The sequence below is a fragment of the Panthera onca genome, chromosome A2 (assembly GCF_046562875.1).
Source record: "Panthera onca isolate mPanOnc1 chromosome A2, mPanOnc1 haplotype 2, whole genome shotgun sequence".
In the NCBI taxonomy this organism is placed as follows: domain Eukaryota; kingdom Metazoa; phylum Chordata; class Mammalia; order Carnivora; family Felidae; genus Panthera; species Panthera onca.
In genome coordinates, this window is record NC_138340.1 from 115,789,829 (window position 1) to 115,811,238 (window position 21,410).

The 21,410-nt window shown below is 35.9% G+C and overlaps 1 protein-coding gene across 3 annotated transcripts in view; it reads left to right on the top strand.

Annotated features, from left to right (window-relative positions):
* STK31 (serine/threonine kinase 31) overlaps positions 1-21,410 on the top strand; it is a 76,520-nt gene that overhangs the window by 52,778 nt on the left and 2,332 nt on the right. For all 3 annotated transcript variants that reach the window (XM_078441356.2, XM_078441349.2, XM_078441351.2), the window contains 2 exons: positions 1,867-1,989; positions 12,214-12,282. In XM_078441356.2, the coding sequence (XP_078297482.2) occupies positions 1,867-1,989; positions 12,214-12,282 (192 nt within the window). The remainder of the gene's footprint in view (positions 1-1,866; positions 1,990-12,213; positions 12,283-21,410) is intronic.

The window sequence follows — 21,410 nt, forward strand, 5'->3', positions numbered from 1 at the left end:
CCTGATTAATATTTCAATCTGAAAGTAGTGTGAAAAAGTTGAGCAAAGGTGAGTTTAATCAGTATTTCAGTGTAAATAATTTTAAATGAAAATTAAAACAATGTTTTGGGGGATAATGACAGTTGACAAGTCAGTATAAAGGGGGAAGAATAATTCTTGGAGTAATTATGATATGTATAATGCAAATGGCATGCTCAAAAGGTGAGTTAACCAGGACCCTTACCAGTTGAGAACCTTTTTAAACTCCTCATTTAGTTGTTTTTCTTAGGACATTATCTTAATTTTCAGAAAAACTAATATGATAAATATTTCAATAAATATACATTGTATAAATCCTTCATAATCCAGCATTTCTTTATAGTTTTACATTTTCATTTTCTCATCTTTTTGAGCTACCATATGAAAACCATTAAGACTGCATATACACAGGTGGCATTACCGTGTGATTTGCAGATGACTGAAGTATAAAGCATTATGACTTATACTAGTCAAAAGGGAATTGCTCTGGGGCACCTGGGTGTTGCACTCTGTTAAGCATCTGATTCTTCATTTTGGCTCAGGTCATTATCTCACTGTTCCTGAGTTCAAGACCCATATTGGGTTTGGCGCTGACAGGGTGCCTGCTTGGGATTTTCTCTCTCTTTCTAAACAAACTTAAAAAAAAAAAAAAAACTGGTCAGACAATAAAATGTTCGCAAGAATGCAGAGAAATTGAAATCCTCAAACATTGCTGATGAGAATGTGAAAAGATAGAGGAATCACTTTGGAAAATAGTTTGGTACCTCAAAAAAACCCCCAAAAACAGGGGTGCCTGGGTGGCTCAGTTAAGTGTCTGACTTCGGCTCATGTCATGATCTTGCACGGTTTGTTAGTTTGAGACCCGTGTTGGGCTCTGTGCTGACAGTTCTGAGCCTGGAACCTGCTTCAGATTCTGTGTCTCCCTCTCTCTCTGCTCCTCCCCTGTCACGTTCTGTCTCTCTTTCTGTCAAGAGTAAAAAAAACAAAAAAACAAAAAAACAACATTAAAAAAAAAAAGAAAATGATCACAGCGCCTGGGTCACTCAATCGGTTAAGTGTCCACCTTCGGCTCAGGTCACAAGTTCACGGGTTCGAGCCCCACTTCCTGCTCTGTGGTGACAGCTCAGAGGCTCAGAGCCTGGAGCCTGTGTCGGATTCTATGTCTCCCTCTCTCTTTCTGCCCGTCCCTTGCTCCTGTTCTCTCTCAAAAATAGACATTAAAACAATTTTAAAAAATGAGGCGCCTGGGTAGCTCAGTCGGTTAAGCGTCCAACTTCGGCTCAGGTCATGATCTCATGGTTTGTGAGTTCAAGCTTGGAGTCGGGCTCTGTGCTGACAGCTCAGAGCCTGGAGCCTGCTTTGAATTCTGTGTCTCTCCCTCTCTCTGCCCCTCTCCCGCTCACACTCTGTCTCTCAAAATAAATAAATAAATAAACATTAAAAAAAAATTAAAAAGAAAGCAAATTAAAAAATGATCAGTAAGGAAGGAAAGTACTTTGTTGACTTCCAATTTTTAAAGTTATTTAGAATTTTCAGAATTAGAAAATAGCACTCCTTCTTGCCCTAATGAACTTTATTTTTACAAGAAGTACCAAATATTTAAATAATTGGTGTTTTTTGGTTTTTAATCTACTTCAATCTGTAATGTGAAATGTAACCAAAGTCTCACTATTAATTGTATGAGACTAATTTTAAGAGCAATTTATAATAGCAAAAATTGAATAAAAATATTTTAAAGCAAGAGAGAATGAGATATTTCAAATGAATTTGTTTTTTTGTGTTAATTAAATGCAGAGGACTTAACTCATCTGTGTTGCCTCTAAAATTTTTAACCTGTTGTTTTTGTAGAATCAGAGAGCTTCAGTGAACATGATGGTTGGTGACTTGAGTTTGATATCACCTGAACTGAAAATGGGAAAGCCTGCTTCTCCAAGTTCTGACTTGTATGCTTATGGCTGCCTTTTATTATGGGTATGTAATTTTTTATTGTAATAGATTAGTTTCATATATGTATATGTATATGTATATATATACACATATACATATATATGTATATATATACATATACATATATATGTACAAACATATGTACATATATGTATATATATGTATATACATATACATATATATGTATATGTGTATATATATATACATATACATATATATGTACAAACATATTTGTATGTGCTTAAGTATATAAAGTGATAATTTTATAGTGGTTTTGCTCAACATATTGCTCTGGATGAAAAGCAGTGGTAGATTTTTAGAAGAAAAATTAGAAAAATTTAGTAGAAAATTGTTCTTTTCTTTTTTTTACAGTTTTTTCAAAAACTATTCATATACTTCCTGTCACCTATTGTATACTTTCTACAATTTGCTTGATATATATTTTACATATTATGCTATTGTTTTACCTTTCTTTAAGGCAAGATTAACAGTGAAGATAATTTTGTCCTATATTAATCTGTAAGCAGTTCCTGCATATGTGGAAAGTAAATGTTAAATGAGCCTTGAGTAAGTGTTCCTGTTTTCATTATAAACCAAATAGCTGTTTTTTAATCCATGGCTTAAACCTATTCTTTCCTGTGAATTTTGAGGGATTGGTATTAACAAGGGAGGAATATCTGTTTTTACTTCTTTTTTTTGTTTTTCTTTTTTTATATTTTTCTGTTTTTATTTCTTTTGCTTAACATTGTTCTGGAGGTTCTAGCCCAGGGGTCAGCAAAATTTTCTATAAAGGGCCAGATGGTAAATATTTTAGGCTATGTGAGTCATATAGTCTCTGCTGCTCCATAAGGTAGCCATAAAATATGTAAATGAATGAATGGCTCTGTTGCAATAAATAAATAAGTAAAACTTTATTTATGGAATTGAAATTTGAATTTCATATAATTTTAATGTGTCATGAAATAGTATTCTTTTTTTTTCAAGTTTATTCATTTTTGAGAGAGAGAGAGAGTGAGCAGGGATTGGGGCAGAGAGAGAGAGAGAGAGAGAGAGAATCCCAAGCAGGCTCTGCACTGCCAGCCCGGAGCCTGATATGGGGCTTGAACTCACGAACTGGGAGATCATGGCCTGAGCTGAAATCAAGAGTTGGATGCTTAACTGACTGAGCCACCCAGGTGCCTCGAAATAGTATTCTTTTCTTTTCTTTATTTTACTTTTTAAATGTTTATTTAAAAACTGAGAATAAACTGAGGGTTGATGGGGGTGGGAGGGAAGAGAGGGTGGATGATGGGCACTGAGGAGGGCACCTGTTGGGATGAGCACTGGGTGTTGTATGGAAACCAATTTGACAATAAATTTCATATTAAAAAAATAAATAAAATAAATGTTTATTTATTTATTTTGGGAGGGAAAGAGCGTGAAGGCAGGGGAGGGGCAGAGAGAGAGAGAGAGGAGAGAGAGAATCTCAAGCAGGCTCTGTGTTGTCAGTGCAGAGCCTAATGTGGGTTTTTATCTCATGACTGTGAGATCATGACCTGAGCTGAAATCGAGTTGGGTGCTTAACTAACTGAGCCACCCAGACACTCCTAATTTTCTATTAAACACTTAAAAATGTGAAAACATTCTTGGCATGTAGGCTGTATAAGAAATAAGCAGTGGCATAAATTTGGTGTGCAAGTGAGAGTTTGCTGATCCTAGTTTTAGCCAGTATAATAAGACTACAAAAACAAATAAAATGCATACAGTTTAAAAATGGAGAAGTAAAGCTGTTTTTATTCAAAAATGACATGATTAATTATGTACAGTCTTGAGGAATGTACTTAAGAGCTACTACGACTAACCAGTAAGTTTAGCAAGGTTGCAGGATGTAGTCAGCATAATAATTAACTGTATTTCTCTATACTAGCAACCAACAATAGGAAATTGAAATTAAAATCATTTACATAGGTATCAAAAATACGGAGTTTTTAGGGATAAACATGACAAAAGATACGTAAGACCTATACCCTGAAAACTATGATATATTGAGCAAAATTAAATAAGATGTAAATAAATGGAGAGTTGCATCATGGTCATGGACTGAAGACTCAATGTTGTATGGATGTGAATTCTTTTTTTTTAATGTTTATTTTTGAGAGAGAGAGAGAGAGAGAGAAGAGAAGAGAAGAGAAGAGAAGAGAAGAGAGTGAGTGTATGTGTGTGGGAGAGGGGCAGAGAGAGAGGGAAACACAGAATCTGAAGCAGGCTCCAGGCTGAGCTGTCAGCACAGAGCCTGACGTGGGGCTTGAACTCATGGACTGTGAGATCATGACCTGAGCCAAAGTCGGACACTCAACTGACTGAGCCACCCAGGTACCTCTGGATGTGAATTCTTAAATAAGTCTATGGATTCAATACAATTTCAGCAAAAATGCTTCTGGGCCTTTTTTTTTTTGAAAAATTGTTTTGATGTTTATATTTGAGAAAGAGAGACAGAGTATGAGCAGGGGAGAGGCAGAGAGAGGGAGACACAGAATCTGAAGCAGGCTCCAGGCTCTGAGCTGTCAGCAAAGAGCCCAGCATGGGGCTCAAATTCACAAACCACGAGATCATGACCTGAGCCAAAGTTGGTGCTTAACTGACTTATAAAATATTTTATATAAATTATACCTGGATGTCAATTACTGCCTCAGTGTATTTCTTCTTATTCTGTACTTCTCCGTCAGCCTAAAAATATGGTTAAGTCTGGTGTATCACAAAAACAAAACGGGTGCCTGGGTGGCTCAGTCAGTTAAGTGTTGGGCTTCAGCTCAGGTGATGAAGTTGCACTTTGTGAGTTGAAGCCCCATGTCAGGCTCTGTGCTGACAGCTCAAAGCCTGGAGCCTGCTTCAGATTCTGTGTCTCCCTCTCTCTCTGCCCCTCCCAGGCTCGTTCTCTCTCTCTCTCAGAAATAAACATTAAAAAATTTCAAAACAAAAAATCCGCAGTAATTTATTTATTTATTTATTTATTTTAATGTTTATTTTGAGAGAGAGGGAGAGAGTGCAAGCAGGGCAGGGGCAAAGAAAGACAAATACGAAGCCATCATGGTCATAGACTGAAGACTCAATGTTGTGTGGGTGTGTGAATTATTTCTTTTTTTTTTAATGTTTATTTTTGAGAGAGAGGGAGAGAGAGAGAGAGAGGAGGGAGGGAGTATGTGTGTGGGGGAGTGGCAGAGAGAGAGGGAGACACCGAATCTGAAGCAGGCTCCAGGCTTTGAGCTGTCAGCACAGAGCCAAACATGGGGCTTGAACTACCAAATGGTGAGATCATATGACCTGAGCTGAAATCGGCAGCTTAACCAACTGAGCCACCCAGGTGCCCCCACGGTAATTTCTTTACTCATTGTTTTCTAAGGCACATCTTCTGAGTTCCTTTTACCTTTGTGACTGGGCATTTCTTTTACTCTTCTTTAATGCATGTTAAGTGTTAGTGCCCCCACCATTTTTCCTTACATTCTACTAAAATTTTCACTGTATAGCCTTTCCTTGGGTTTTCTTATTTACTCTCTTAGTGTCTGGTACCATTTATTTGTTAGTAGCTCCCATATTTATGACAGTAACCCAGTTCTCTGGCCAGAGTTTCCAGTAGTGTGTACATTCCTGCTGCATAACTTCATCTTAATTTACTAGATACCTTATATTGTTCCAGAAAGGACACAAGGCAATTCATTCACAGAAGTACTTTAAAATAGAACAAGACATGATAAATTGAAAGTAGATAAGAAAGAGAGGGTGTGAACATAAAATCAAACCATGAATGAGAGTACTACCAAATATCCACCACTGAAACCTGTTTAGTACTGCTGATACACAATTCATGTGTTGCCATTCTTTTCTTATAGCAGACACTGCAAAATGATCATGGTCATGTTCATTGGGCTCAGATATGACCTGAAAATAGCACTCAAAGGGATTAGTACTGATTGAAAAACAAGCCTTTTTTCTATCCTTGATGAATACATTTTCTATGGATAAGCCACTTAGGATAGCTCTAATCTTTCTTCTAGCAATTATAAGAAAGGAAATCTAGTCTGTCATACAAACCATTATCACTAAGATCAAAGTGGGCCAGTTAGGACAAGCACAACTATTAGTTTTTGTTTTGTTGTGGAAATTTTTACTCAGAAACAAAGAATCATGAAACTCTTTATACTCTTCAACCAGATTCACTATTGTCAACATTTAGTTACCAAGCTATTCTTAGGGATAAGACTAGAGGCCCTTATAAAAACAACATTTTACATTCCTAACCCTATGTCCTGAGTTACGTGATACTTAAAAAACAAAAATAGGTAACACTTATTGAGTACTTACTATGTATCAGTTACTTTGCATGTATTTATCCAACCTAATTCTTGCAGTGGTCTTTTGTAGTAGACTCTGGGTCTGGAGTTCTCTCTTGTCCAGCAAGAGAGTGGATGCAGGATTGAAATGAGAGAGAGGCTAATGTCCAGGAGGAGACAAGAGCCTGAGTAAGGGTCCTTGCTCCATTTTTACTAGGATCAGAAGACTTATAAGCATGATGGGCATGCACAAAGAGACAACTAAACTGTGAACATTAACTCATAGGTGTGAGGGAAAGGGGGTTTTGAAGATATGTGGTATTAGGGGTTTTGGTCAGTAAAAACATATTAGGGGTTTGGGTCAATAAAAAACAAAGTCCTGATGCCAGGCAGATGGTTGTTTACAGCAGGCATGAAGTACCCCATCTGTTTATCTTAGCTAGCCTAGGGGATAAGACAGAGCATGCTACATCAGGGTCAACAAGGCATCTATCTTTTGCTAATTAGCTCCACTCTGGGCAACTTTGCCCTGCTGCTGTCTATAGCCCTGTTTAACTATTTACCTATTTTGGTCCTTCCTTCCTGTGAAAGCAGCTTTCTGCTATTGTGCTAAATTGGGGGGTGCTTCCTCCCTGAATACCTAATCTTGTTTACCCAGTCTTGGGTATTTTCATCCTGAGATTTCCTGTTCCTATACCTTTGTCCTATATTGGGGGCCTTTGCCCTGTTTACCTAATCTTGTTTATCTAATTTTGGATGCGTACATCCTGTGTCTTTCTATTTCTTTATGGCTTGTTGACCCATCGGTGCAAGCTCAGGGAATTCCTAAGCTTATTCCCCACAGCCTTATGAGTGAGGAAACTGAGGCAAAGAGAAATTAGATGATTTGTCTAGGATCCCATGGCTGCTAAGAGGTGGAACCAAGATTCAAACCCAGCCAGTCTGTCTCCAGAATGTGCACTCTTTACTACTATCCCATTTCACCCAACTTTCCCCCAATAGCCTTTTCCAGTCATCTGAGCCAACAACTTGTGTTCTACTTTGATTCTTCCATCTCCCTCATCTTGCCTTCTAGTTAATCATGCCTTGGCATTTTTACCTGTTATGAATTCTCAAAATTTTCTAATTATCTCTTAGATCAGTGTGCTAGTTCATGCTAATAAGAGGCTAATTAGCTTCTTAGTAAGAGGCTTGTTAGAAGATAAGCCTTTGTTAAATAACAAAATGTCAACTGAATAAATTTTAAAGATCTATTAGCTTTATTAATCAATTCATGGATCTGGCAATATCCCGTCTAGTAAGTAGAAGCGAGCTCCAAAGGACTATAGAAAAGGAAAGGTTTTTAAAGGTAAAGTGGAAGTAGAATAAAAGGAATCATTTGCAAAAAATCCATTGTTTTAGGCAAGATCATTCTCCTAAGGGGAACAAAGGGGATTTGTCAGTAAATTTCCTAGTGCTGACCAGGAAATTCCTATGTTGATTGTCTAGAGGTTACATTCCTGGGGGGAGGTTGAAACTGAAGTTAAGTTAGATATTAATAAGTCTTGGTTTACTGACTTGGGAGCTTAACTTGAGTGATACCATTTTTGGGCCTGTAGTTTTCTTTTTATTAACTTCTTATAATCTGCAATTTTCTTTGCTTTGATGCTGGATAGAATGTAGTTTTGAGGACTCAGTTAGGGTTCAGTCAGGAAAACAGAAGCCATGCTTTACTTCACTTCTAAAGAGTTTTAATATAGGAAATTGAAGCTTTTGTTGAAAGGTGTAGGATAACAGAGGTAAGGGAAATAGTAATCTATTTCAGCCTGTAGCACTTGAACCACATGGTTCTTAAGAGTTTGTCTGGATGCTCCTGGGAATCTCAGGAGTCAGTAAGCAAATCTTACCTGCCGTTTCATTTTGTTTTATGTATGTTTTAACTTCCTTTGAGATTTCTTCTTGACCATGAATTATTTAGAACTGTGGTATTTAGTTTTCGTGTGTTCAGACATTTTCTTACTGTATTTCTCTATTTCTACTTTGATTTAATAGTGGCCAAAGAGCGTAATCTATGTGATACCATCCTTGAACATTGGTTGAGGTTTGTTTTATTGCTAGGATATGGTCTATGTTGGTGAATATTTCTTGAGATCTTGAAAAAAAAAATGTGTATTCTGTTATTGGGTGGAATTTACTATACATATACATGTAAATTACATCTCGTTAATTATGTTCTTCATATCTTTTTATCCTTACTGTTTTTCTATCTAGTAGTTTCATTAGTTTTTGAGAGAGCTGCTGAAGCCTGCAACTCTAATTTGAATTTGTGTATTTCTCCTTTCAACTTTACCATTTCTGCTTCCTATATCTTAAGATCTTATTGTTTGGTGTGTACATATTAGGATTGTAATGTCTTTCTGGTGTATTGATCCTTTTATCATTATGTAACATCCTTCTTTGTACTAATTTTCTCTGCTCTAACATCTACTTTATCTTATAATTAATATGACCATCTCTTTGTTCTTAAAAGTAATTTTGTGTGGTGTTTTTTTTTTTACCATCCATTTATTTTAAAACTGTGTTGAATTTGAAGTCAATTTCTTGTAAATATGGTTGTACATACTATTGCATTGTGTTTTATATTTGCTAAGTCTTTGCTTTTTAATTGAGGTAGTAGATACTTATGGTGATTTAAGAAATATTTTTAAAACATGGGAATTTTCTAGTTAACACTAGGAAATTTTATTATTTTTTTAATTGAAATGTAGTTGACTTACAATATTATATTAGTTTCAGGTGCACAATATAATGATTCAGCATTTATATATACACATTATGAAGTGAATCTAGTTGCCATCTGTCACCATATAAAGTTGCTGAATTATTACTAACCATATGCCCTGTGTTTTCCATTGCATCCCAATGTCTTGTTTATTTTATAACTGAAAGTTTCTATCTTTTAATCCCTTTCTCATCTTTTGTCCATCTCCCCCAAATTCCACCCCTTTAACAATCACCAGATTATTCTCTGTATCTATGCGTCTATTTTGTTTGTTTTTTAGATTCCACATTGAAGTGAAATCATATGGTATTTGTCTTTCTCTGTCTGACTTTCCTTTAGTATAATACTCTCTAGGTCAATTTATGTTGTTGTAACACTTAAGGTGATTATTGATACTTTGGGAGTAAATCTATCATTTTATTATTTGTTTTGTTTTTTTTCTTCTGTTTCTTATTTATTGATTTTTCTTGCCTTCCTTTGGGTTACTTGAATATTTTTTAAGAGTTGATCTTGATTTATTATGGTGTTTTTGAGTGTATTGCCTTCTGTAGTTTTCTTAGTTGTTAGTATGGATATTATATGTATGTGTCTTATTACATTCTACTGGTATCAGTGTTTCAACACTTTGAGTGAAGTATAGAAGCCTTTTGTTTAGGTTCCTTTGCCCTCCTACTTTTAACCAGCATTGTCTTGAATGTGAGATAGTGTAATACAATCAGTCATTGTATATGATTTAGGAAACTTATGGTGAGAGGGATAGTCTTTGGTATTCCCTCATATTTCTGTTCTTTCCATTGTTACTCCTTCCTGATGCTCCAATATTCATTTCTCTTTTAAATGTTTATTTAATTTATTGAGAGAGAGAGAGAGAATGAATGAATCCCAAGCAGGCTGTGCATCGCAGAGCGTGTTGCAGGACTCAGTTCCATGAACTGTGAGATCATGACCTGAGCCAAAACCAAGAGTTGGATGCTTAACCAACTGAGCCACCCAGGTGCTGCACCCCGTACTTCTTTCAAAATTTATTTCCTTTTTGGTTGAAGTACTTCCTTTAGCCAGTCTTTAAGAGTATGTCTTCTGGTGACATATTCTTTTAGTTTCCCTTCATTGGAGAGCATTTTGATTTCACCTTTTTTCCCGATGGATAGTTTTGCTGGATATAGAATTTGTGGTTGAAAGTTCTTTTATCGGGTGAAAGATGTGCCACTTCCTTCTGGTTTCCATGGTTTCACATAAGAAATGCTCTGTTATTCAAATTGATATTTCTCAGTAGGTAATGTTTTTCTTCGGTTGCTTTCAAGATTATTTTGTTTTGTTTTTAGTTTTCAGAAGTTTCATTAATTTGAGTTTATCCTATTTGAGTCACATTTTTTTTGTTTTTGTTTTTTTTATGTGGGGGCCTTAAGACACCCTGTCACTCTCACTCCTCCCGTCCCAGGGTCTCTAATCAGTTTATTTTCCTCTTTTGACCTTTTGGAGATCGCCTTTGGTTGTTATGTTATTTGAAACATAGTTTTACTTAATGGTGAGAAGCAGGAATAAACCAGAAGTCCTTTTGCTCATTAAAAAAAAATGTTTATTTATTTTTGAGAGCGAGAGAGAGAGGAGGGAGGGAGAGAGAGAGAGAGAGAGAGAGAACAAGCAGGGGAGGGGCAGTGAGAGAGGAGGACAAAGGATCCATGCTTACAGCAGAGAGCCCAGTGTGGGGCCCAAACTGTGAACTGTGAAATCATGACGTGAGCCGAAGTTGGATGCTTAACTGACTGAGCCACCCAGGCACCCTGTCTTTTTGCTCATTTTTAAATTACAGTGTGTGGAACTTATTTGGGTATGGATTTAAATAAACTTTATATAAGTAAAGTAACTTATGATATTTATAAGATGATTAAAAATTTGAAAACTAGGGGTGCCTGGCTGGCTCATTGGGTAGAACATGTAACTCTTGATTGGGGTTGTTAAGTTTGAGCCCCATGTTGGGTATAGAGATTACTCAAAAATAAAATCTTAAAAAAATTGAAAATGATATTTTATACAGGCATATCTAGTTTCATTGTGCTTCACTTTATTGCATTTTGCAGATGCTTCATTTTTTACAAATTGAAAGTTTGTGGCAACCCTGTGTCAAGCATTTGTTGGTGCCGTTTTTCCAACAGCATTTGTCTACGTAGTGTCTGTGTCACATTTTGGTAACTTTCATAATATTTCAGGCTTTTTTGATTATTATTAAATTCATTATGGTGATCTGTGATCAGTGATTATGACTCACTGAAGCTTAGATGATGGTGAGCATTTTCTAACAGTAGGTATTTTTTAATTTATATATATATATATATATATATATATATATATATATATATGGTTTTTCTTTTAGGCATAATGCTATTGTACACTTAATAAACTACAGTATGATATAAATGTAACTTTTATGTGCACTGGGAAAGCAAAAGATTCATTTGACTTGCTTTATTGTGATATTTGTTTTATTGCAGTGGTCTAGATCCACACCCATAATATCTCTGAGGTATGCCTGTATTAAAGAATTACTAAAAAAATTTACTGATTTTTAATCTGATAATATTGTGTCACAGTAAAAGACTTTATCTTTTAGAAATATGTACTAAAATATTTACAGGTGAAATTATGAGACATATAGGATTTACCTCAAAAACAATATATATGGGTTTGTGCATAGGGTAAAAGTGATCATTGGTTGATGGTTGTTGGTGCTGGGTGAAATAAATAGGATTTGGAATACTTTGTGTATGAAAGAAATTCTCCATATGTAAGAGTTTTAAAAGTTTAACACGTGTTTCTTGAATTATATAGGTTAAGTATTAGGGAGGAAAGAAACATGCTTAATTTATTTGTACTTAATGTATACAACCAACATGATATAAACTGCTGAGTTTTAATATATTTACTCAAAAGGTGATGAAGTATTGAAATTGCATGTAGTTTATTCATCAAATCTGATTGATACTTGAGGAGCCCCAGGAACTGTTATCTGTGAACAAGTAGTTATTAACATGAAAGTGTTTTTATTCTTTAAAAGATAATGTGTGTCCTTTGAGTGAGCCCTTCTTTTTTCTGCAGAATCTGAAGAGTTCCAGATTTGACTGGGTTGTAAGGATTAATGTTTTGTTACATTGGGAATTTATTTGTTCTCATTTTCTTTAACAGCTTTCTGTTCAAAATCAGAAATTTGAGACAAATGAAGATGGAATCCCAAAAGTGGATCAGTTTCATTTGGTATGTGGTCGTTTTGTCATTTACTGGTTGGAAACATATGCTGTAGGTGTAGCAGTAATGTAAAATGTAAATATTTGAAAATGCCCTCTACTTTTTTGTAAGAATGCAAAACAGCATTCACAATAAAGAAATACTGAAAAAATTCAAATGCCTTGTTTACACTACTGCCAGAGAATTATTGCTAGAAAATACTGCTAGGTTGTCCATTTTCCACACAAATTATATAAATAATATAAGTAATAATTAAAAATAGTCTTTATGGTATCTTTCAAGATCATATTAAAATTAATGTTTTACTACTTTTTATAAGTATCTAACTTTATCTTTTCTTTGTCGTATGTTTATCATTCATATTGCTTTGCCATTTATGCTGTATTCAGCCAACGTATTTTTTTTTTTTTTTTTTTTAAATTTTTTTTTTTCAACGTTTTTTATTTATTTTTGGGACAGAGAGAGACACAGCATGAACGGGGGAGGGGCAGAGAGAGAGGGAGACACAGAATCGGAAACAGGCTCCAGGCTCCGGGCCATCAGCCCAGAGCCTGACGCGGGGCTCGAACTCACGGACCGCGAGATCGTGACCTGGCTGAAGTCGGACGCTTAACCGACTGCGCCACCCAGGCGCCCCCAGCCAACGTATTTTGAGTATCTATTTTACCCTGGCAATTGAACTAGATCCTAGATTACCAGGATTGCAGCATTGAATAAATGGATAATTTAGAAATGTGAACAAGTGAACAACCAAGATCCCTAAGGAGGGTACTAAGAAAGTACTTTGGAGAAAGATAATTTTTAATTCTGCAGAGAAAGGGAGAGGGAAGGGGTAGGTAGAAAATGCCACCCAAGTAATTTGAGGAGAATCTTCAACATTGAATTAGGAGTTTACAAGAGGTAGAATGAGATGATGGTAGCCTAGGTAAAGATAATAACCTGCACTAAGACATTAAAATATTAAATTCTTTTGAAAGGGAATAGTCCAGTATGACTAGATATTAATAGGTTATAAATATGACAGTAAATGAGTTTATGGAGGTATGATAATCAAACTCTAAAAGTTCTTATGCCATTTTTAAAAAATTTACAGTTTATTTATTTTGAGAGAGAGAACAGAGTGAGGACAAGCAGGGGAGAGGCAGAAAGAGGAGGGAGAAAGAGGATCCTAAGCAATCTCCATGCTCTCAGCACAGAGCCTGATATGGGGCTCAAATTCATGAGCTGTGAGATCATGACCTGAGCTGAAAAAATCGAGTTGGACGCTCAACTGACTGAGCCACCCTGGTGCCCTTCTCATGTCATTAAAAAAATACTTATTTAAAATATTTTACAACTATTTTTATGACTTTATTTTATTAAAGAGAAGTTTTAGGTTCACAGCAAAATTGAGAGGAAGGTACACAGATTTCCCATATACCCCCTCCTCTCACATATACATAGTCCATTAGCATCCCCCACCAGAGTGGTCCATTTGTTATAGTTGATAACCTGCATTGACAAACCATTATCACCTAACGTCTGTAGTTTACATTAGGGTTCCCTCTGGCATTGTGTATCCCTATGGGTTTGGACAAGTGTATAATGACATGTATTCACCATTATAGTATCCTACAAAGTATTTACACTGCCCTAAAAATCCCCTGTGTTTTGCCTGCTCTAAACCCCTGGTACCATCAATCTTTTTACTATCTCCAGGGTTTTGCTTTTTTTAAAATGTCATGTAGTTGGAATCATACAGTATGTAGCCTTTCCAGACTGGCTTTTTCCCACTTAGTAATATGCATTTAAGGTTCTTCCAGGTCTTTTCATGGCTTAATAGCTCATTTCATGTTAGTGCTGAATGATACTCCATTTTCTGAATGTACCACGGTTTATTTACCTATTTACCTACTGAAGATCATTTGGGTTTTGTGTAGGTTTTAACAGTTATGAATAAATATCCATGTGCAGGTTTTGTGTGGACATAAATTTTCATTCCCTTGGGTCAGTACCAAGGAGCACAGTTGCTGGATTGTATGGTAAGAATGTTTAGTTTTGTTAGTGCCAAACTGTCTTCTAAGGTGGCTGTACCATTTTGCGTTACCATTCCTATTGCTCCACATCCTTGCTAGCTAGCATTTGGTATTGTTAGTATTCTAGATATATAGTGGTATCTTGTTTTTATTTTACATTTTTCTGAGACATGATCTGGAACATTTTTTTCATATGCTGATTTGCCATCTGTATATATCTTCTTTGGTGAGGTGTCTGGCAAAGTTTTTGGCCCATCTTAAGTCATGTTGTTTTCTTATTGTTGACTTTTAAGAAATCTTTGTATATTTTAAAACACAGTCCTTTATCAGAAATGTCTTTTGCAAATATTGTCTCATAATTTGTGGCTTGTCTTCTAATTTTCTTGACAGTGTCTTTTGCAGAGCAGAAATTTTTAATTTTAATTTTAATGAAATCCAGTTTATCAGTTTCTTCTTTCATGGCATTTGGCCTTGTATCTAGAAGTCATCGCCAAACCCAACTTCATCAAGGTTTTCTCCTATGTTATGTATGGGAGTTTTTAGTTTTGCCTTTCACATTTAGATCTGTGATCCATTTTGGGTTAATTTTTTGTGAAGAGTGTAGGGTCTGTGTCTTGATTCATATGGATGTCTAGTTTCAGTGCCATTTGTTGAAAAGACTATCTTCATTGTATTGCCTTTTCTATTTTGTCAGAAATTAGTTGACTATAATTAACAGGTCTGTTTTGATTCATTGATCTATTTGTTTATTCTTTAGCTGATACCACAAAGTCTTCTTGATTAGTGTAGCTTTATAGTAAGTCTTGAAGTTGGTAATGTCAGTCCTTTAACTTTGTTCTTCAATATTGTGTTAGCTATTCTGGGTCTTATTGCCTCTTCATGTAAGCTTCAGAATCAGTTTGTCCATATCCACAAAATAACTTTCTGGGAATTTGATTGAGATTGCATTGAATCTATAGATCAAGTTGGAGAGAATTGATACCTTGACAGTATTGAGTCTTCTTATCCATGAACATGGAATATCTCTCCATTTATTTAGTTCTTTAATTTCTTTCATCAGAGTTTTGCACTTTTCCTCATATAGATCTTATACCTTTTTTGTTAGATTTATATGTAAATATTTTTTTTCGTGTGCATTGTGTTTTTAAATTCAAATTCCACTTATTCATTGCTGTATATAGGAAAGTGACCTTTGTATGTTAACTTTATATGTGACAACATTTCTATAGTCACTAGTTCTAGTAGTCTTTTTCTGGTGCTTTCAGATTTTCTTTTTTTTTTTTTTTTTATTTTTTTAATGTTTATTTATTTTTGAGACAGAGAGAGACAGAGCATGAGCAGGGGAGGGTCAGAGAGAGAGGGAGACACAGAATCCGAAACAGGCTCTGGGCTCCGAGCTGTCAGCACAGAGCCCAACGTGGGGTTCGAACCCACGGACCGTGAGATCATGACCTGAGCTGAAGTCAGACGCTCAACCGACTGAGCCACCCAGGCACCCCGCTTTCAGATTTTCTAGTACAGACAGTTGTTATCTGTCTATGAACAAAAACAGTTTTATTTCTTCCTTCCAGATAACATGATCTCATGCCATTTTGATTGTGTGGACTGCAGTGAAGGAACGCATACAGTTTTATTTAACTCTGTAGTCCTTTAACTTATTTGGCCACAGAAATACTGTATTTTGTAACATCTAATATCCCATGAAGTTAGCATTTAAAAAACAATCATTAGAAATGATTACTAAGGAGCTTTCCACACTTCTTGGATAGTAGTAAAAAACATTGGAGACAATTTTTGGGAGACTATGAGATATTTTATTACACTTACTGGCTATAGTATAGAAATGGGATAACAAAGTTGATAATGTCTTACACTTTTAAAAAACCTATGATACAAATTTCTTGCCATTAGAAAAATACCAGTACTGCTACGTTAGAGGTTACAGCTTCCCCCAAAGTGAACACTTGAAACTCCTCTTTTAGGCTTAATATAAAAATTACACTGCAACAAGTTATCCTGAAATTTAGTGATTTAACACACATTTACTGTCCTATTGTTTGTGAGTCAGGAATCTGAGCATGGCTTCTTTGGGTTCTCTGCTTCAGGGTCTTTCACAGGCTGCAATTGAGTTATCTTCTAGGCTGTAGTAGTCATCTTTTAAAAAAAAATTTTTTTTTAACGTTTTATTTTTGAGACCGGGAGAGACAGAGCATGAACAGGGGAGGGTCAGAGAGAGGGAGACACAGAATCTGAAACAGGCTCCAGGCTCTGAGCTGTCAGCACAGAGCCTGACGCAGGGCTCGAACTCATGGACTGCAAGATCATGACCTGAGCCGAAGTCGGTCGCTTAACTGACTGAGCCACCCAGGCACCCCTGTAGTAGTCATCTTAATGCTCAGCTGAGGAAGATCTACTTTTTTTTTTTTTTAATTTTTTAATGTTTATTTATTTTTGACACAGAGAGAGACAGAGCATGAACGGGGGAGGGTCAGAGAGAGGGAGACACAGAATCTGAAACAGGCTCCAGGCTCTGAGCTGTCAGCACAGAGCCCGATGCGGGGCTCGAACTCACAGACCGCGAGATCATGACCTGAGCCAAAGTCGGCCGCTTAACCGACTGAGCCACCCAGGCGCCCCAAGGAAGATCTACTTTTAAGCTCACATGATTGTTGATAGACTTCAGTTCCCCTCTAGTTGACCAGCAGTTGCCCTCAATTTTTGCCATATTTCCATCATGGCAGCTTGTTTCATCAAAGTGTATGAGCAGAGAAAGTAGTAGACAGAGTCTGTTAGCTAGACTGAAGTCACAGTTTTTCATTACCAACTCACTATGTCAATCCTACACTCAGCGGGAAGGGATTGTATAAGGACATGAATACCAGGAAGGAGAAATCATTGGGGAACATCTTAGAAGTTTGCCTACCGCAGGTTGTAATCCATTAGCTGTGTGCTAGGCACTCTGCTAGGTGTATACATAAAGAAGGTGAGTAAATAGAAGTCTTTATTTAATGTGGGTAGCTACTTGTGGAAATCAAATTAGAAGAATACTTGGCTTGTGTAGTATTTGCTTGTGTGATCTGAGGCAGCTGTTAGTGCTGGGAATGGGGCTGTCTTTATTTATGTTTTGCAATCACACGTAGTTATCAAACAAATGAGGGAACTGTAGTCTAGACCTTACAGGGGCGATATCACAAGTGGAGAGAAATCATGGAATTATGTAACTGACAGAGGTATTAGAGGATAATTAATTCACTAGTTTCTAGCCCTCAGAAGAATTTCTTCAGTAATAGATCCAACAGATGGCCTTCAGCCTCTGCTTAAGTTCAGAGCAGTTCATTCTCTGTTGTACAGCTCTTATGTTGATTTCAAGGTAGTTCCTTAATATATCGTATGTATGATAAAATATTCAAAAGTTACGAAAAGAAGCACATCTCTATCATTATGTACCTCAGCCATCCAGAAGCACCATTGTTATTGTGAATCTTCCCAGAAAAGTCTATGTATGTATCTATCCTTTTAAAAATAGATTATTGGGGGGTGCCTCAGTGGTTCAGTCAGTTGAGCATCTGACTCTTGATTTTGGCTCACAGTTTGTGAGTTCGAGACCCACGTTGGGCTCTGTGCTGATGGCACAGAGTCTGCTTGGGAGTCTCTCTATCCCTGTCTCTTTGCCCTTTTCCTGTTTGTACTCGCTCACTTCCTCTCAAGATAAATAAGCATTAAAAAAATAAAAATAGATTATTGTTTCATTAAGTTTTTAAAAAATTATATTTAATCTGTAGCTCAGTAAGGGCAGGGACTTTGTGTTGTGCATCGTTGTATCCCTAGTGTCCATAGCAGGGTTTGAGATATAGTAAAACCTTATTAAATATTTTTTGAATGAATGAATCTTTTCTATTGTGGTAAATGTTCTTCATCTGCCATTTTTTGGACTCACTTTTTCCTCTGTTTCCCCTCTGTATTTTTAATCTCTCTGGAATCCATTTTTGTATATATTCAGTAAGGTTCTAATTGTATCTTTTTATATGTGGATAGATAATTGACCCAACACCATTTATTCAAGTGTCATTCTGTCCCCACTGATGAATGATGCCACTCTGTTCTGTGCCAAATTTCCATGTACTCATGAATCCTGGGCTCTATTCTGTTCCTTGGCTTGTTTATTGATCCTTGTGCCAACACTATGCAGTTACATGGTAACTAGTGAATTAATTATCCTGTAATACCTCTGTCAGTTACACAATAACAGTTAAGAGGCCGTTTCTTGTTTTGTCTCTCTTTTTCTTCTGCTCGTTTGTTTTGTTTCTTAAATTCCACACATGGGTGAAATCATATGGTATTTGTCTTTCTCTGACTGAGCATTTCTTATTTCACTTAGCATTATACTCTCTAGGTCCAACCATGTTGTTGCAAATGGCAGGATTTCATTCTTTTTTATGGCTGAATAATACTTGTATTGTTATTGTGTGTGTGTGTCTGTGTACGTACCCACATTTTCTATATCTTTTGATCTATGGGTAGACACTTGGGCTGCTTCCATAATTTACACCACATTTTCTTCATCTGTTGATGTACACTTAGGTTGTTTCTATATCTTGGCTATTATAAAATAATACTGCAGTGAACATCTTTTTGGGTTAGTGTTTTTAGTTTTGGGCTATTATAGTTCTGGGCTATTATAAAATAATACTGCAGTGTATATCTTTTTGGGTTAGTGTTTTTGTTTTCTTCAAATAAATACCCAGAAGTGGAATTTCTGGATCATATGGTAGTTCTATTTAAAATTTTTTTTGGAACCTCCATACTGTCTTCCACAGTGGCTGTACCAGCTTACCTTCCCAGCAATGTTTTTTTTATTTTTTTTATTAGAAAAATTTCTTTTAATGTTTATTTATTTTTGAGAGACAGAGTCAGAGTGCTAGTAGGAGAGGGACAGAGAGAGAGGGAGACACAGACTCTGAAACAGGCTCCATGCTCTGAGTCATTAGCACAGAGCCTGATATGGGACTCAAACCCATGAACCATGAGATCACGGACCTGACCTGAAGTTGGACACTCAACCGACTGAGACACCCAGGTTCCCCCCACCCAGAAATAATTCTTCAAGGTCATGTTTTAGTTTCTTAATTTTCTCAAATATATTTATATATATGTATTTTTTCTGATCAAGATCTCAGCAAGATCAAATTGTATTTGGTTAATATATCTATTAAATTTCCTGTGATCTGTAAAGTTTCCTCACACCCACATCCTTTTCTACATGCCATTTATTTGGTGAAGAAACTTTAATTTCACATTTTGGAATTGATTGATTACATCTTTATGGTATTACTTCATATTTCCCCTTTCTCCAGTTAAAAAAAAAAACTTGTAGATATGGAGACATAATTAATTCAGATTCAGTTTTTAAAAATTTTTTTTAACATTTATTCATTTGTTGAGAGTGAGGGAGACAGAGCATGAGTGGGGGAGGGGCAGAGAGAGAGGGAGACATAGAATCCGTAGCAGGCTCCAGGCTCCGAGCTGTCAGCACAGGGCCCGACACAGGGGGGACTGTGAGATCATGACCTGAGCTGAACTTGGACGCTTAATTGATTGAGCCACCCAGGCACCCCTCAGATTCAGTTTTTACACCAAGTATGTATTATAGGTGGTGCTTTCCACATCTGTTGTATCATGTGAGGGGTGTCATAAGGTGTCAGGTGTCACAGTAAGAGTGATCAATGGGTTCAGCCTAATCCATGCATTAATTAATTTTTCCATTTACTGCCTAATAGTTTTAGCATTAATTGATGATTGTAGTATAGATATTTTGTTTTATTGAAGAATGGTGATTTTTCAGTTCTGTTACTGCATCTGTGTTTATTAATTGGAATCCTTCTGTAAAAATAAACTTTGTCTCACCAGATATTGGGTTACCCTAAATTTTACTTCATTCAGTAATTTCAGGGAAAGCAATTTTAACAATAGTGAGTTGGTGTCTTTGTAGCCTCCAGAAGACATCAGTCAGATTTCAAAATTTTGTTTTAAATATTTTAAAATCGTAATAGATTTAAACATAGTTTCATGTGTCTCATTTAATTTTAAGTCAATTTTTTGCTCACGTTGTCCCATTTTTTGGAGAATGTTATTTAAGATGCATCCTGTGACTTTTGTCACAGATCTGTCTTTTATAAATTGATTTTTGCATGATACTATGTACCTAATTATCTCCTACAATCCTTATCCAATAACTGGATTGGTCAGTTTTCCAAGGAAACCTGAATCCTTTTAGTTGGAAATTTGGAGACAAAGATATGGGTTTAAAGGTTGCTCATTGTTATTGGATCTTTTCAAAAGGCAGTGCATATTTTTTTTTAGAAAAATAAAAATGAGGGGCGCCTGACTCGGTTGAGTGTCTGACTTTGGCTTCAGGTCATGATCTCACAGTTTGTGAGTTCGAGCCCCACATTGGGCTCTGACAGCCCAGAGCCTGCTTTGGATCCTCTGTCTCATCCACTTCTGTCCTCCCCACCAGTAAATAAACATCAAAAAAAATTTTTTTTTAAAAAAAGAAAAGTAAAAATGAATACATTATATAAGTTTTTCCAAGTCAAATTCAAGATTATAGACATTTTACTTAAATTTAAATCTCCTCTTCCTTTTACACTAATTATCTTAATATTTATGATATTAGCAGTTACATAATAGCTTTATTCTACAACAAATGTAATAGTTTAGTAATAACAATGATATTATTAGAGATACTTAAGGTTCTTGGATATAGTTTTTAACATTTCCTGGTAGGTTTTTCTATTTGTTCTTAGGATAAATCTCATTAGAATTTTATCCCACTAAGATCGTAAAGTCAAAATACATGTCTTAAAGTTACTTGAATTATTTTCTATATGATTATATCATCAGATACATAGTTAATTTTGGTTTTGATTTTTTAAAACATTTATTTATTTATTTATTTATTTAATTTAATTTAATTTAATTTAATTTAATTTAATTTTATTTTATTTTATTTATTTTTGAGAGGGAGAGAGAGAACCAGCAGAGGAAGGGCAAAGAGAGGGGGGACAGAGGATCTGAAGAGGGCTCTGTGCTTATAGCAGAGAGACGGATGCGGGGCTCAAA